Source organism: Botryllus schlosseri, chromosome 8 (genome assembly GCF_051294905.1).
Source record: "Botryllus schlosseri isolate E-star chromosome 8, Bs_hap1, whole genome shotgun sequence".
NCBI classification, from domain to species: Eukaryota; Metazoa; Chordata; class Ascidiacea; order Stolidobranchia; family Styelidae; genus Botryllus; species Botryllus schlosseri.
The window spans coordinates 9,366,985-9,385,910 of record NC_137243.1 but is presented as its reverse complement, the minus strand read 5'-3'; the positions used below and the strand labels follow the sequence as shown (position 1 = coordinate 9,385,910).

Genomic DNA, 18,926 nt, shown 5'->3' with positions numbered 1-18,926 from the left:
CGATTGGCGTGTTGGCTACTGCCATGCTGTGTAACTTGTTTATGGAGTAAAACCTGTTTTACACTCTGCTCAACATCAACGTAGCCACGCTCAGACGTCGAATACATTGCCCGGTCTGGCCTAGACCGTTGAGGCGTAGGCTGATATTTCCTTGCAAGTCCTCGTCGAAATTGTTGGCAAAGCGGGTGAAGATATTAGTTTTATGGGAATATTTTATTATTTGATTGCTCTAGTTCAGAGGTCTCAAACTCAAAAGTGGTCGCGGGCCAATTTTGTACTTTCGATGGCTCCACGGGCCGCAGCACCAATATAATAGTGTAATTCAATGGATTTCCAAGTATACCTTATTCGACGGGGCCTTGCAGACTGATATTTCACATGCATCGTGAAAATGTGATTTACTATTGTGGATTCACGAATTCAGGCCTGTCACGAAAAAAAATCACATTTTAAAATATTCGAATGAAATTGTTGCTGTAGGCCTACTTGACATAGTTGCTGTATATTTATTTGTAGACACCATGCAAGAATACAAATGCATCAGGACATTGTCAAAGCTGCCGCGTTATAATTTTGCAGCTAGCGATCATTTGACGTCTCACAATTATAGGTCGAATATTTTAGAATTTTACACAGGTTGGTCTGATATCAGAGCATTGGAGCAATACAGCCTAATCCGGGTTTCGCCGAAGAATCCATTGGTGTTACAGCTGTGAAGCGTACGGTACGACTACTTCATACTCGCCACATTCAATTGGCGATAATAACAAAGATAAAGATAGCTCAGATGACACAGGATGTAACTAACTGTACACCAAGAGGGCAACATAATGCCAATGGTTGCCATACCGACCTCCTTAGATATCTAAATAAGTCAAGCGTTCCGAGTCACAAGTCCTTCTCTGATTGTAACATTTGACGAGACTGAACTCGAATAATTTTAGTTTTATCACCCAGTCAGTCCGAATTCGAGTAATTTTACGAACGGTCACGCGCAAGTCCAAATCACAATTTTAAGTTCCGAATCATCAACGGGTCTTGCTTTACACTCATAAACAAGTAATGTGACGTAATAGTTGATCGTCCACTGCGTGATAATTTTTAAAGTGATGTAATAGTGAAGTTTGGTGAGTAGTTTCAAGCTTCTGGAGTAGCTTTTGAGCGAATTTCTAGTTCTCAAATTAAAAAAATATATTTGGAACTTCAATAATCTCGAATACTTGGAAATCCAAAATGCCGTCACGGGCCTCGTGTTTGAGACCTCTGCCCTAGTTGATATACATTTGGCGACGTTTGAAAATTCAGTATGTACTTCTGCATTGTGGCATTATGTGGCCCAAGTAGTCGCCAGGTATCGTGAACATTAATATATATCACTTCACTGAAATGTAGGGTTGGAAATAGCAATATGACGTCACGCGACGTCATGAGATTCACGTTCGCGTTCACACAGAACCTTTCGAAAAAATTCGCGTTCACACGAACCTGAACCTTTCATAGGTTCACACCATCCCTGATATTTTCTATTCCACCATCATTGCCGTATGTTTGTTTTGTATTTTTGTAAGATGAAGAAATAAAGACTGTCTCTCTCTCTCAAATGAGTTGAAAGTGCCAGTGATTGAAAGTTATGGTGACCTTCCGCCGATGGGATTTTGATCTGGGCCTGCAACTGCATATTGCGAGACCAGCTACGGCGGCTCTCTCCGCGCATCAACAAACTGTGACTCACAATAGGTAGGTTGTCAGTCATAGAGTGGCTAGTAGTGGAGGCAGTGAATTGCAAAATTGAACCGACTGCGGTCACTGCGTGGATATATACTCGAAATTCGCGATCAATTAGCCAGAAACGTATATAACATAATGGGAAGTCGCTTTTTAGCTTGAAATACCTATTGCCGATCAATTAGGAACGACAAACGAAGAAGTCAAAAACAAATTGCTCTCACGAAGGAAGCGCAGAATGGCCTGTCTGAAGTCGCACGCTTCCTAATCTCAATCAGTATAGGCAGAAAGCGTCGCTTAGAGGACCCGATAATAGCAATGAAGCATAGCGAGGAGAATGGGGCGGTTGGTACGCCACAGACAAAGAAGCTTCTATATGGATTGAACGATAGCCCGTCATTGCCGGAATGCGTGTGGCTCGGATTGCAAGTAAGCAAACATGTGGATTCGATTTCATACATACTACTGCTGCCTGCGTCACTTCTTATTATACCGCATATCTAAATTACATTCTCCGCTTTCGATCTTTTCGTTGACAGAACAGATCATTCCGATACAATCTGGAATTGGAAACTTTCTTCGCAACGTGGGTTTCTTTGGCCATGAAACAGAAGCTTATATAACCAAGTTTGTTAAGACATAGTTTCTGTGAATAAACGAACTCGTGGCGTTGTCACAAAGGGTTTTATCGTGGTTAGGGCAAAACGATATAATTCCTATTCCGTTGATATATTTCAGCTGTCTTACTCGACTCAACTTGAAGCTTAATACTTGACTCGGAATAGAATTAGTCAGCTAGACGATTTGCCCAGCGCTAGGAATAACATAACAGCCATAACATTACGATTTCTAACATTATATAGCCTACTCAGATAATCACGGCCATTCTTGATGACTTCCCATAAAATAATTAAAGAATCCCAGTTAAAGACGCTTGACGCTCGAGTAGATTTACACACTGATACACTTTTCGAACCACCAGTGAACCCAGATTTCAGTTACTTCTGTTATAGCAAGCAGTCGTTATTATTTCTGCTATATATCTTCTGTCTGGATATAAGATCATGTTCTCATTCCTCTGCCGAGGCCGACGTTGTCTTCGTGAGTTGATTTCGCTTGGGAAAATTAGTTTGTTAGAGATATAAATAACCGCGGGTGATTTAGTAACTTATGAGAAATATGATATAGATGATTTAGAGCAGGGCTGGCCAACCTTTTCAGCATAAGGGCCACATTCGATTGACGAACTATTGCGCGGGCCACTAAACGCGCGAAGCGCGAAAATTTTTTGAAGTTCATTGGTCAATAATATTGTCACTTGACTATATTGCGGGCCTGCTGTATATCGCTTGTCTAAGTTTGCGAGGACTGGGCTATTCGGCGCATGGATATGTCGATATCGAAAGCTGTGACCAACATGCGTCAATCATTTCGTGCCTAGGTTTCATAGTCGATGGTCTTACTGCAAGTGGAAACGCAAGGTCGCATATGTTGAACGACACTTTTTCCCGTAGTCGCGAATATAATTAGACTCAATCTGATACATTACGTATTCTTCCATTTTCACAAAAGGGCAACAATATTAAAAACAAAAAATCGAGTGACAACATGTTGCGCTAAGCTTAAATTTTTACTATTAATAAATCCATCGCAAATTATTCTGCTTTATTGTAGTTGTTGTCGTTTGTGGTATTCATGATGTTTGTCGACTACTATGGTCATTTACACCAGGCCGATATTTTTTTATTTTTTTTTTCATTCCGTAACTGCCGACTTATAGCACGGCCCACTTCTAGGCTTTTTGTAAGACACCGCTTACGCGGATGAGGTGGCGACAAGGAGCCTAGGTAAATCTCCAACACTTCTGTATAGGAAATCCGAAGTCGACCTCAGTCGGACTAGAGCCCGCAACCCATTGGTGTTGCAGCCGCGGATTAGACCACTACGCTATCTCGCCACGCTTTATTGTAGTGTACGAAGATATACCAATGGCAGAATGGCTGATGGATCTGTCAATGCGTCGGCAGTGCTATTTTAGTCATCACATCTCAAGTGTTGCGGTCAGACTAATCAAATTTATTGTTGGTCTTACAAGTTCACAATCAGCGCAATCCATTTTTGATTATATTAGAAATTCTGGAAATTACCTCGCGGGCCACGGGTTGGCCGGCCCTGATTTAGAGTTATTTATATTTATAATCGCCACTTGTCATGCATCGTCAGCACTGCTCGGGCTCTCTGACTTTATGTAACATTCGGGCAACTGCTATGCGAACCTTAGATATCAGTGGACCTATATTCCTGTATCGACTGAGTAGTCGGCGTTAATTAGCTGCAACTATATGACTATGCCGATGCTTAGTCAATGACAATGACAGACTTTTACTTGAAATTGCGACTCTCGTATATTCAAATTTGTGACTACGAATATGCCTTCCCAGCTCAATCAAATTGACTTTGTGAACAAAAATTACGAATTGCCCTATCGTGACACACATTGATATTCGGGTCTGAACTTTCACGACATCAGGGGCAGTATCACGTTTTGCGATATTTTGCTGTGATGCCTATGCCCTATGGGCGCCGTGAAAGTTCTGAAATAAGTTCGATTCGTCATGATACAAAATACCATCTAATCGTGGACTGCAAATATTCCAAGGTTAACTCGGATTCTTCATTCACTATTCTTCATTGAATATGATATATTATTACAAAACGTAGAAAGAAGTCACATTGTCTAGTTCAGTGGTTCTCAACCTTTTTGTCTTCATTCCCCACTTCAGATTTATTCCGAGTCTTCATTCCCACTACCCAAAACATTTGTCATTACAGGGAGGCTATTTGCTTGTTTGAGTACGCGAGACATCACAACCACACCAGTACGCAAGACAATCGCCTATAACTGCAACATAAGACGTATTGTGAATTGGTTTGGGCAAGATCGAGTACCTGAGTGCTGATTCGATTCTGAATCACGTATTATGCTTCGAGTCGAGTATTCGAGTATTACTCATTATGACGTACTACCAGTATGCATGATGTCAAAGTTCAAATATGTAGGCTACCTTTTATGCGGCCACAAAGAATACGATGCCTGCTATCCATCACAATGAAGATACTTAGGTATTTTTTCGACCATACCGATTTCATTGCACTTTGTGACAATGCTGTGGGTTAATCATGACTTCAGAAATATGTTATTTCCAGTAACCTGCGTAGCTTTATACTATCTGTCTCGTATGCTGTGCCACTGCCAATCAAGGTTTCAAGGCACCCACAGTGGAAAATAATATCGAAGCTATAATTTTCGTTGATAGATTAACTTTCAGTGTTGGGGAGCGGATATTTTCAGTACTCGAAAAAATCGCGTTTTACTACTCGACTCGAATCATTAGATTTATTACGCCGTTCAGATTCGAGTACTCGAAGCATTGTGCCCACTGCCCAGCCCTAATTGTGAACCGATACCGGTAACCCTCACAATTTAGCTAAAGCGTTATTTCACGTCATAGTGGTCGTTATGGGTGCGTTTGTGACGCCATCATTGGTTATCCGGAGCTAAACATGAGTTCTTGTGTACAACACGCAATACAATTTTCGATACATACATTCCAGAGCAGTTAAATGGTAAGGGTAATTGCGCACGTGTCTCCGTAAATATGTAGACTGTCCTGCATATAGTGTTTAACAAAAGGGTATATTCCCCACCAGATGCTATTGAATTCCCCACCACTGGGGAATTCCCCACCGATTGGGAACCCCTGGTCTAGTTGTTTCAAAGCTTTTAAATCGCTTTATAACGGCTGGCGAGAAATTTCTTGCTCTCTCCGTTCCATGAGGTCACATTATCCTATACGAGTTTCCAATTCTCTGCCACTATAAAATAAATAAAGATACCATCTATTCTGGTGAAAGCATTGCTTCCTCTCTGCATCCGCGATTGCATTCGTGCCGGTTTTACTCGGATCGGGCATGTGCATGTTCGACAACGAGGTAGGAGCAGTCGCCAAAACCGAGTGGACAAGCTCCTTATTTCTAATCACCGGGATCGTGACAATTCTTCAATGCACTTTGGGGACGAGGCAAGCATGTTTCTTTATATACGAACGCGCAGCATAAATAAACCGCAACGCCATCTTCGAATTTACCGCAGACTTCCAATATTTCAAGGCACGACTTACACAATATTTGCACCAGTTCTTGCGGTACTATCCTTGCCTCATAACCAATGCCCGGAGGTGCTTGAAGTACTTGGTAACGGGAGTAGCGCTGTGCATCTATATAATGACACAGACGGGCAGATCGTGGACGGCGTTGAATTGTGGCAAAGAAGAATGAGAGAGGTGTGTTCGAGATTTATTAATTGGAAGCTTGACATGCATCATTATATCTTCTTCTCCGTCTGGAATATGCAAATATGGAAATTACCCAATTAGTGACGAAGTATTATGTTACCTTCGTACCGTTTTTGAAATACAAGGCTTTGGTCACTTACGGGAAACGACTCCACAATATAATTTACCGCCTTATTTCTTAATAATCTTATTCATGAGTCGTCATTCTATGCATCATTCAATTACACTGTACTTGAACGAATCATACGAGAATAATAAGTCCCGTCCACACATCAAATGTACAGCTAGTCTAGACTGGATTTCACGTTTGACGAATACATTACAAAGCTGTCCAGTTCACACCTTCGGCCATATTCGAAGTCTCAGCGCATGCGATATTATTTTGAGAACTCGCTGGAGTAGAATGTCGGAATAGCGATTTTACATCAAAATATTCTCGTGAATGCCCAATAGGGCTCTTCAAAAATGACTTTTTTTTCACACATCGCACTGGCTACTTGATAAAATTGTTAGGTTACCTAATTTAAGCCTACACACCAAATTTGGTTTAATTACAACCAGTAGCCGCATTGCTAAAGGAGAAGAAAGTTTCTATTTACTATAAAAAACGAATACCAAAAAATTTGAAAATTTTCTGTTCACCCCATGAAAGTGTTAGGTTGTCTATAGAAACGATGTTCACCAAATTTGGTTGAATGCCAACCAGTATAAGCGGGGTTATTGCCGTCGAAAAATTTGGATTTGAATAAAATAATATTTACGGTGGGCACCACTATAATAAATAATTAAGGAATTGGTCACTGTAAATACTATTTTATTCATAATCCAAACTTTTCGACGGCGATAACTCCGCTTCCACTGGTTGAAATTGAACCAAATTTGGTGAACATCGTTTCTATAGACAACCTAACACTTTCATGGGGTGAACAGAAAATTTTCAAATTTTTTGTTATTTATTTTTATATGATAAATAGAAACTTTCTTCTACTGTAGCAATGCGGCTACTGGTTGGAATTGAACCAAATTTGGTGTGTAGGCTTAAATTAGGTAACCTAACAAATTTCTCAAGTAGCCAGTGCGATTTGAAAAAAAAAAGTCATTTTTGAAGAGCCCTATGTCCAATTGTCCAAACTAATCCATGTTGATATTTTCCCTTGTGATCAATGCATTGAATGAAAATTATGACAATTTTGGTAATAACAGATCCAGGGCTCTCTGGCGGCCGCATCTCTGTTGGAAGTTGCGATTGGACTGAGTGGAGCCACAACGCTATTGATGCGATATATCGGACCTTTGACGATCGCGCCAGCGGTGGCGTTGATTGGTTTCGATCTATGTTCCATGGTCATGGAACAGTCTTCGGCAAATTGGGCAATAAGCATGATGTAAGCTGCGTTGGTTCATTCAGTCCCTTGTGCAATGATGTGTTCTCGCCGTAATTTTGTGCTTACCTACGTCTCTGGCACCAGGGAGAGGCATCATCACTGCTAACTATATATATAGTACACGATGGAAAATAGGCTTATACCAAGGGCGAATTATTTTTTGAATTAAAAAACGAAACATTTTCACCTGAAAAATTTAACTTTTGCAATTTTTTCGTCTTGAAAATCTCACTTTTCACCAAATTTGACCTAACGTATGCAAATTAGGTGTTTTCCCACATACATGTTAGAATTTTACTACTTATCTTCATTTTTGGTTGGAACTGTCTGTCCTTACGAAGTAGTTTGGCCCGCAAAAACTTTTTTGCCTCAACAACTTGTTTAACATGCAACCAATTCCGTTCGCAGAACACTCGTCGTACTCACCGTCTTTTCCCAGTATTTGAAAAAAATCTCGATTCCGATCCCGACTTTTCGAAGAAAGCAAAAATTCCGCTGGAAGGAGACCAACTTTTTGGAAATGTTTTCGGTAAATATTTATTGATGAATGATCATTGTTACGATACGAGTAGGCCTATAGCGTTGTGCAAGTCTTCTTACATTTGAGCTAGGGATCAGGTACATTGTGGTGAAAATGAGTCTCGAAGTGCTCTTTAGCTCTTCAGAAAGCACTTTGAGACGATGCCTGTGATTATACTGGACTGCTATAAAAGTTATGACATGCGTCTGTGTGACTACACCAAGAAAGGCTATCAATGTTGCAACGAAGTACAATTTAGTTCTTTTCGTGTTCGTTTGTTCGGCATGATAGTGAGGTTTGGAATTTGAAACAGTCAGGCGGAAAGCCGTCATATAGTAAATGTGGCGGCAGTTTGTCTCACAAAATTACGTCATTACTTTCGAAATCATACCGTCGTTTGATATACAGTCGTTCGATCGGTAGCCATACATATATTTATTGTCATGCAGCAAGAGCAAAATAGGTCACAGGTGAGCTCGTTAGTTATACCATCATCAAGCACTGGTCGAAAGTTCTTCGTGGCCTTCGGACGCTTGAGGGCCTATATACCCTGTCACAATAGTTCTTTTGAGACTGCTTCTGGTATATTGATATTGGAATTTTGTAGAAATAGCACACCGTTTTTTTGGTGCACATTTACGCGCTCAGTCGTAACCCTTGCGAGAGGATAAAGGATAATGGCTATAAACCATCGAAGCCTGAACTAGTAAACATCTATTGAGGACGTTTGTGAACAGAGAGACAGTATAAGGGAAGTTGGTCGCTTGCCGAATTACGCAAAATGATTACAGCCAGAATGCAAGCCCTTCACATTACATGTGCATAGCAGAAGAATTAGTGGGAGAAAACGAAACAACACATCAGCCACGTTGCTGCAATCAGGACGTTGGAGCTAGGATATAGAAACATCTCGCTTGACGAGTTGATCAACAGATTTCCATGCTTGCTATTTACTCTCAAAATCCCCGCAAGTGACGAAGCCATAGTTACAAATGGGCCGAAGTTTCACAACAAATTGGTCGCTGCCAAGATGAATACACGTACAAGTTATGAAGAACAATTAGGGATTGCAAATCTCTCACAAAATATCAATTGAAGGATTAAAAGTTCGATGCCAGCGGTTACACCATTGAGCTATAGTAGGGTGCCATACGTACGGAATTTCACTGGTCAAACTTGCGTCCGGGAGGAATTTTTAAACTATGCCCAAATGTCCGGAATTTTGAAGGGTTGACGTAGGATCATAATTTTTCGTAAATCAACATAATAACATTATTTTTGGGTAAATATGCTACATAATATTTTTCTTCGCGCTGAGCGCGATTTAGTATCACATTGATTGCTTTTAATATGTGGACTACTACCCTCGGAAAAACTGCAATATAATATAAACAACCTTCATTTACTGAAATAAGCCTAATTGTAATCGCAATTATAGGAGAACGGGATATTCCTAGTGATGATTAAGGATGTTTAAATGCTTTATTCAATGATGATGGTTCCAAACAGGGGGTCGTTTGCCTTTATCCTGGGGTTGGCGAAGATGCTGAACGCAATCAGCTTCCAAAATAGACCGTGAGTGAGTCTGAGCAAAGGTGCTGACTTCTTTTAGTGATCAGCTGGTAAGATTTTGATCCGGGTCACGGAACATTTTCAAATTGGAGATGGAGTCACGACCATAAAAGGCTGGAAACGACTGGATGTGGAGTGTTTATAAAGCTCCGCGGTGCGCATCGGCATAAAACTGATGAACAATCTTATCGGTATGACATGACCATGACTTAACGATGTACCATTACGCTCCCTGAATTTTCGAAGTCATTATTCTCCACCTGCTCTACCGCTAACTCTGATCGTGTGGCGAAGAAAGGATCAAACTATATAGTAATACGGAAGAACCAATATTATTGACTAAAGTCAGTCAAAAAATTTAACGACCAGATGCATAAAGAAACCATGATGAATATCGCAAGCTCCCCAGAAGTGGCATCGAATACCCCGTTGTGGGCCCAAAATCATTGTTTATTTGGGCGGAAAGGGGCTGAAAAAAAGTGATTTCGGCTCCGGTTACACAACACACAGCCACATACTCCTGAACCTGGTTCGTGACCACATCTGGTCTATAAGCAAAGCTTTGCTATGGTGACGTCATATTGACAGACAATGTGCTCATAAATCATTTTGAAATTCACAAGTGGGCGCTAAAGAGCGTCCGGAATTTGGGTCACAGAAATAAGCTATAGTAGGGTTATCATATTTTCATAGCCCAAATTCCGGACAATATTTAGCGCCTCCTAGCGGGTTTTAAAATGAGGTATGCATACATATGAATACATATGATGTCACATTGGTAATGCTTTGCCTATCGATTGTATCGACTTTTTACCCAAGGTTTTTTTTCCTTTTTAATATCCTCTCTCAGCCCAGGTCATCAAAGTTAGCGGTAGAGCTGGCGGAAATGATGGGTTTGGAAATCCGCGGAACGTAATTGTATCGATAGGTGGATAATCCAAGAATTATCAACGAAAAACTCAAATAATTCCGATTTTGCTAGTTGGAATTGAGTCAAATTTGTTTTGCATCGTCTTTGAAGACAGCTCAACAATTTCATAGAGTTTGACAGAAAGATTTGAAAATTTATTTTTCAATTTTCCCCAGTAAATTGAAAATTTTAATTGGATCTGTGGAGTCTTATACTTGTTAGAATTGAACCAGATTTGATGTGCAGCGTTTTTTAGGGTAACTTCACAATTTAATCAGTGAGTGGCTGGAATCCAGAAAAAACGTTATTTTTGAACAGCCCTGCTGTACAAAACTGCATCTCAATTTCCAGGTATTGCTGGCCACCGCTGTTGGATGGACGCTCTGCCACATATTCACAGTAACGGAGGTATTTGCGAGCGATTCAGAGGCACGGACAGACATGCAGTCGTCGAGCTCCGTATCACTGGCACCATGGTTAGAAGCATTCTTGTCTCCGGTATTTATTGGAAACGATAATGATTCGATTCCTCTGCAGGTTTTATGTGCCTTATCCTGGTCATAGCGGGCTTCCAACTATCAGCGCTGGAGGTTTCATTGCAATGGCAGCCGCTGTGTTCGCTGGCATCGCAGAGTCGATAGGTGACTATCACGCTTGTGCTAATATCGTGGACGCTCCGCCGCCACCGCCACACATCGTCGCCAGGTATCTGATTGTGTTTATCTGTTGAGATAGGAATAGACCGGTGATTAGCCTGATGTGATGAATTAGAGAAAGATATCGTTCGGTCTCCGTAAGCCCGTAAGGTCTCTCGTAATTTGCTATGGACCGTCGTTGCAAGGTAGTAAGATATCAAAAACGAGCTTAATATGTTGGCTTGAAGGTCATATCGGTTAGAATGTGGTTTCACATGCAGCCAGAAAATCGCCCCCACATTGCAGTTAAAGCGCTAGTCTCGTAGATCAGATATCGCGGGTGTTATTCCTGCTGGCATCCTAATGAACCCAGCGACTAGCTAGCAAAACCAGTACCTGTACCTCAATCACGGTAAATGTGTACGTAAGAAACAGGGCGGCCATTTGGACTGAAACTTCTGCGAACTCACGGAATATGAGCATATTGTTTGTAACAGCGCACACGGTAGAGACAGAAAGATCATGATAAAACACAACACACCGGCCCACAAAGCATATAGGCCTTGATTCGCATGCCGAGTATCCGGACCTGTAAAAGCCACAACATGATAAGCTTCATTACTTCGACACGAAGCCAGAAAATAGCCAACGCTACGTTCACCCCCTCGTCGATCCAGACGTCGTGCCGTGTTTCGCCTCTACGAAATATAAAAACTCTTCGTTTTTACGCAGCAGGCCATATATTTCAGAGGTATAACTGTTGAAGGTGTCGGATGCGTTCTGGCGGGATTGATGTCAGGAAGTGGCTCTACGTCGTTCAGCAATAACCTGGCTGCTACCGCCATTACCAGAGTGGCAAGTAGACGCGTAAGATTTTGTTTACTCCAGCGCTTAAAGACGGCGTATACCTATTAACTACACTCTGATTACACTCGCTCATGCACGAAGAAAGCGTATTGGGCACATGACGATTCGGCCATTTCGGCTCCGGTATACTGATACAAATCCAGATATTCGATTTAGTTCAACTCGCGGCGGTCTTTTCGGCTAGTATATATTGGCGTTTTTTCTGGCCATTAAGAGTATCGCTAAACCTTCGTAAAAGTTAAAATATCGGTTATTCCGAGAATTTCCTAATATGAATGTTTAGGAAGTATTTCAAGATTTTCGATGTTTTCGAGCTCCATCCCACTGCAAAAATCACCGCGTTCCAATAACAATACAGGCTTCGCCTTAAAGCAAGGTTCGTCAACTCAAAACGGGTCGCTATGGCCACTTTTCAAATTGCGTAGATGCCGCGGGCCGCATGAATGCAATATCGAGACAAAATGGGCCTCAACCGCCTCAGTACACCAACCACGCATTAAATATTCACGTCAGGGCAACGCTGTGCTCTCTAACATGGACGATGAGCATGTAGTTACCACAAACAAAGTGATTTATTTAGGGTTGCATTTAAAACAAACGGTGTTTTAAAACACTTTGTTTGAAACATGTTTTAAATAGTGTTTTAAACAGAGGCCTTTAAAAAATCGTGTTTTTCAAGTTGTAGTATTATGCCATAATTGTGTACATTCCAAAAAACATGTTGAACGCTCTCGTATTCGACATTTCATGCTAGTGACGTCATATTTTGTGCTACGATTGTTGATATACGCTGTTCTTTTCAATTCTCTACTAGTTGCTGACGATTAACCCTGACGAGTGTCAGCCGAAAATATTCGGGTCCATTTTAATATGAATATACTATTCAAAAAACATGTTGTACGAGCCTACAGACAATTACCACCCGATATAGCCGACGTATATCGATATGGGATGGTGGGAACCCTCAAAATAGTCGGTTCACCAGCAATAGTACAGATATTTTATCAAAGGAGCTATATTTACCCTACATTTTCAATTGTCAATGTCAATCCACCATCACGTCACAATTGAATATTCGTGACGTCATGGCTTCGAAAAAAAACATAAAAAAGCAACAGTAAAAACATGTTTTAAATTATGGCCTTGTTTTAAACATGTTTGTTTTAAATGCAACCCTAGATATATTACTAAATGAGTAAAAATACAATAACAAATATCATGACCATAAACTCCATTTATTTTGGACTATATGATACGCGCACGATACCTGACAACGCATTTCAGCGACTTAGGAATCGATATTGGGGCTAGAGAGACACGTTATGTTACTAACTGAAAGATCATCTCCTCCTAAAGCTTGAACTATAGTGGGGACACCCCAAGCTCCGTTTTCTGAGAATCTAGGTCTTGGCAGTGTCTGGGCCACTGCACACCAAGGCAATACGCCCAATTGCCCATTCATATCAGCTGATTTTCCCTCGAAGGAATGCTACTGAGGAATAGTGATGTTGAGCACTGGCGAATAGCTAATTTTTAAACAACATTAATATATTAAACTGAAATCAAATACATAATGCAGCATTTCAAAACGCTTTACTGAGCTTCTTCCAAAATCTCGAAACAGATCGCGAGCAGCATGCGGCTCGCGGGCCTCGTGTTGTTGACCCCTGCCTTAAAGCGTTAAATGTACTATTCTTAGATGGTACACGAACTCTTTTTGTTGACAGCCAAGGCTGGGAGGAAGTTTGTGTACCATATTAAAATAGTACACTGAACGCTCTCGTATTCGAAATTTCATGCTGGTTACGTCATATTTTCATTTTGTGATACGATTGTTGATGTAGCCTACGGTGTTCTTTTCTATTCTCTACTAATAGTTGCTGACGATTACCCCTGACGAGTGTCAGCCGAAAATATTCGCATTCATTTTAATTTAATATACTATTCAATTGTATATTGAAGTTCTGTACCTCCAAGAAGCTTTTCAAATATATCATAGCATGCTATTCTAATGTGATGCGAATCCTGAATATTTCATTCACTACCTACGGCGTAACATTCGCAGGTTATGATCGTGGCCGGTGTGCTGATGGCGATTTGTGGCATTTTCGCGAAATTTGGAGCTATCTTTATAATGATACCGAAGCCCGTTCTCGGCGGCTTGTTTCTGGGTACTTTCGCTATGATATCAGCCATTGGCCTGTCCACTCTCCAGTTTGTGGATATGACGAAAAGCAGGTGACAAAACTCATTGATGTCTCATGCCAGAACTTGCAAATGTTCTTTCGCGTATATCCTCAACTCGCACTCCGTGGAATAACTTTGAAATATGTGATGAATCTAAATAACGAATTAAGCATAATTCATTTTTATTTATCAGGAATCAGTATGTTATCGGGTTATCGATATTCTTTGGTCTCGGAATGTCACAGTGGATGAAATCTAATCCCAACGTGATCCACACGGGAGTGGCAGTTTTAGACGATACATTGTCGGTCATTTTGAAAACAGCAATATTAGTTGGGGGCGTGTGCGCTGCCTTACTTGACAATACTTTGCCAGGTTAGTAATTTGAAAGATCGCTACAAGTGGAACATATGAGTTCAGACATCCTAGGAATGCGTCCATACTTGGTTCCCTATTCTTAATTACTGCCTCGAAATAGTGCATGTAAAAATAAATATTTCAAGTGTATCGGGTAGTTTGAATCCTAAGTAAATTTCACACAGGAACTCTCGAGGAAAGAGGGATGATAAAGTGGAAAAAGGGAAATAATAAACTCGGGGGTGCCCAATGCTTGGATGAATCCTGTTATGATTTACCGTTTCTAAAAAGATTCAGGTAATCGTGAGACTGTATTTTCATCCGATCACGACAACCACGATGTACAATGCGCTGTATAATGAACAGATAGGAGGATGCCGAACGACCAGTTGTGGTCTCTTAATCAAAAATTGTATAGACATTATGGTCTTCCCGTCGACGACCTCTATACTTTCACAATAAGTTTGTACTTTTGATGGTTTGTCGGTCGTATTAGCTATTCGCTAAAAGCATGCGCAAGGATGAACCTGGATAGCATGTAGGCTTATATATATAGTCAATACAAGAACGGAGATTATTATCTGTAGTTTGTTGTGTCTTAGCATTAATCTTAGATGGTGTTTTTTAAACATCTCATAATCGAGAGCTTAGTCATCGGTCTATTTCACTGGTTCTCAACCTTTTTTAGACACGCCCTCCTTTATGATAGTGAAAAATTTCGCGCCCCCTTATCGTTATATCACAAAATGCAAGCGGGATGCTAGCAACCCCAACAGATTGTTTGATGGCATGGAAGGTTATGACTGTTGATGAGAGAATAAAAATATATGAAATTCGGTCTATATATGGAGAAACACGCATGAATTATAGGTAAATCGCGCAGAGCGCGAAAAACATTTTCAGTTGACCCCTTCTTCGCGCCCCCTTCAGATGCTTACACGCCCCGCCCCCAAGGTTGGGAACCACTGGTCTATTTTGAATCGTATGCTTGGAAACACATCACCCCTCACCATTCTGCATTAACGTGCTGTTCAGTATACTCACCTCTCCGTTCCGCATAATCATGGAAATATATGACCACTGCGAGTATATTACTATAACTATAGAGCTGGGCTACAATGATTCGAGTACTCGAATCTGAATCAAGTATTAATTTTAATGATTCGAGTCGAGTAGTAAAATACGATTTTTTCGAGTACTGAAATTATACGCTTTATCGCCACTGAAAGTTAATTTATCAACGAGAATTATAGCTACGATACTGTAATTCCACTGTTGAAGCCTTGAAACCTTGACTGGCGGTATCGTAGGGGAGACCGGGGACGAATGTAACACGGGGCACGACCTCACCGCTAGTAGGATGAAGAAATCGTCTTCATATTTTAAGTGCACATGCGATAGTTACGTTGAGCTACGACGCGAAACCCCGGAATAATTTTTAAAAAAACGAAATTTTGTACCCTAGAGTAAATATTTTCTGATCTGGAATAATTTGTTCTGAAGAATAAAACCTCAAGTGGTTACAATGCAATATATGTAGCTAGAACAATGTTGACATAGTCTACCGTGATGATAGGAAAACTATAGAACTTGCGTCGCCGTGAAGGCACCATCCTGAGACACTAATCATGGTCGAGCGTGTCAGGGGCAATTGTAACACTCTGTTACTTTTGTCCCGTTACAATATCTTTATAATGCTGAATATCTGTGTTCATATGTTGGTATAACCATTTATCTACTGCAGATGAATCTTGCATCAGCCAGAAGTTCAATACCAGAACAGACACTACCTGGTCATATCAATTCTAACATGATACTCTGTCGGAACGGCCATACAGAAGTGGTGATGTGAATCTTAGGGTCCGGTTATTTCCGTGATTCTACTACTTTATCTCATGTTGATCGACTTTTGGTTTGTCGACCTTCAATGGTCACTTAAAAACTTGACCATGACTAGGCTTACCATACGTCTTCTTTTAAGAGGATTTGTCCTCTTTTTTGACTTTTTTGAAAGTGTCCTCGGAGGACGCCCTTTTGTCCTCTTTTTTGAGATTTTGTCCTCTTTTTTGAAAATTTAGGTCAGATATAGAGGAAATTGCGAGTGATATGCCGCAAATTAGCGCAGAAGTGAAGCTCCGGTGGGTATTTCGGAGGGAAAAGCGGTGATTTCAGCTCTGAGCGAAATGAAGACCTTTTTTTTTTTTTTTAGTCATCCACCTAGCAATGAGGAGTGAAAAACGTGTTTTGAGCTCTGAGCGGAAGTGATGACCTTTTTTTTTTTTTAGTCAACCGATCATGAAGCGGGTGAAATTTACCGGTTTTTGAGAATTCTTCTCCAGTTTTGCATGTCTGAAATTTCTGAAAAAGTGTCCTCTTTTTTCATTTCCGAAGTATGGTAAGCCTAACCATGACTGAATCCTCATCCCCTGACTTTGAGCATGGCCAACTTACATTTTGTCATTTGGTGTGAACAATTTATTTTAATTTCGTATGGAACAGAAGAATACTATTAGCTTTGATGCCACACAATATTGTGTCCTCGTTTTGCTACACTATCATCGGCTCATTCAACAAAGATATTTTAGCCAGGTCGGTTTCGCACCTTCGCAGGTGACCGAATGCCCAACCCATCATGCACGCTGAACTACAGCACCCAGGTAGAAGAGGCCGAATATGTGTAGCTGTAGGGAGATGATGGAACGAATGTGTTTCTAGTACACTTTGAGCTCATGCAGAACGAACGAAGGGTGATAATTTATTCAGATGCCAAAAATGCGATGGGGCGTAGCCTGGAAGCGTTCAAACTTCTCTTTTTTTAGTTTAACTCAATTGTACAATTTGTTGTTCATTTCGTTTGTTTTTAGTTATAAATAACACTGTTACAATTGCCCCGTATGGGCGTTACAATTGCCCCGGGGTACGGGGCGATGGTAACATTTTCGCGACGATTTTCGCGACCAAAAATTTCCATGATTGAATATTGATTGAGTTCCATTTTAGTTTTTATATCAACTATCGAGATGTTGGCTTCTTTATATAAAAGTTTGGAAATGAAATATCCACGAGAAAAATACGTAATGTTGGAAAATCCAAAAAGTATTACAATTGTCCCCGGTCTCCCCTAGTTATACGAAACATATAGTACAAAGCTACGAAGCTGACTGGACGTAGCACATTTCCGGAGTCATTATTATCCCACAACATTGTCACCAGGTGGAATGAAATCGATATGGTCGAAAAATACCCAAAAGTATCATTTATGAGATGGATAACAGGCATTATATTCTTTGTGGTCACATAAACGGTACATATTTGAACTTTGACGTATTACATTTTATCATGCCGTCATAATGAGTGATACTCGATTACTCGACTCGACGCAAATTACGTGATTCAGAATCGAATCACTCAGGTACTCGTTGATTCATCAGCCTCGTTGAGATATATTTTTTCATCTGAACAAGTCACACACAATGTACAATGCGATGTCATGAACATATAGAAGGATGTCGAACGACACGCATCAGTAGCGATCCGTTACTCTAACATCCACCTCGGCCTGGAGTGCCCGATATCACAGTTCTTTTTCGATGTTGATCTTTTTGAAGCCGTGGCCCTTTCTACTAGTTCTTATTTCCATTCCTTGTGAGTGCTTTCTTTTGTCAAGTATTTTTCTTGTTTTTTTTGTCGCCGTAAGAACGGCAACGGCGTGGTAAGAGGAGCCCAGATAAACCTCCGACGGGAATCGAACCCGATCCGTCAGATTGGTAGGCGCTTATCGTCACCGCTACGCTATCTCCCCCGTGAATTCACTTGATATGTCCAGGCCCCGAAACGGTCGACCCCGAAATATCGCTCCCTGCTAGCCGACATTTGATTATTATAATGAGTGTTCACTGTTCAGTGTTCATAGACCTTTGTTACATGCCTCATTCTGTGTGAATACATTGCTTTAGGTTCATGAAATACATTCCGATTTTTGCCGAGTACGACAAAAGGATTCGCGCCAAAGTAAATGGGTCGAAGGAAACTACAGGTGATAACTATAGCACCACGGAGTTGGACAAGATATATGTGAAAGAAAAAAGTGGCAATAACAATCCGGCCAATGGTCGCTAGAAGGTTCACGTTTTCAAATGCTTACAGCATACAGCTTACACAATGACAATAAATGCACATTATTCACTTGAAATGTATTAAATTGTATGGTAGAGGCAATTTATCGAAACGATGACCGTGCTATTCAGCTCCAATCAGTGATACACGAGAAACCGCAATATCGGCTAGCGCAGGTGTAGAGAGAGCATTTTTATTTGATAGCTCGTGGAGTTGACAACGGTAAGCCGCGGGCTCGGACAACGACGTTTTCTATGGGTAGGCTTCAAGTGCAGGTTCGGCAAATGTGTTATCGAG

The 18,926-nt window shown here is 40.8% G+C and overlaps 1 protein-coding gene across 1 annotated transcript; it reads left to right on the top strand.

The window, feature by feature from the left end:
* Positions 1-1,598: 1,598 nt before the first annotated feature.
* LOC145445651 (solute carrier family 23 member 2-like) lies at positions 1,599-18,724 on the top strand. The gene is made up of 12 exons (XM_080323855.1): positions 1,599-2,154; positions 5,641-5,807; positions 5,879-6,068; positions 7,284-7,465; positions 7,874-7,994; positions 10,819-10,943; positions 11,005-11,172; positions 11,852-11,969; positions 14,035-14,207; positions 14,350-14,531; positions 14,699-14,810; positions 18,470-18,724. The coding sequence occupies exons 1-12, from the start codon at positions 2,044-2,046 to the stop codon at positions 18,630-18,632; spliced, it is 1,812 nt and encodes a 603-aa protein (XP_080179981.1). The 5' UTR covers positions 1,599-2,043; the 3' UTR covers positions 18,633-18,724.
* Positions 18,725-18,926: the final 202 nt, after the last annotated feature.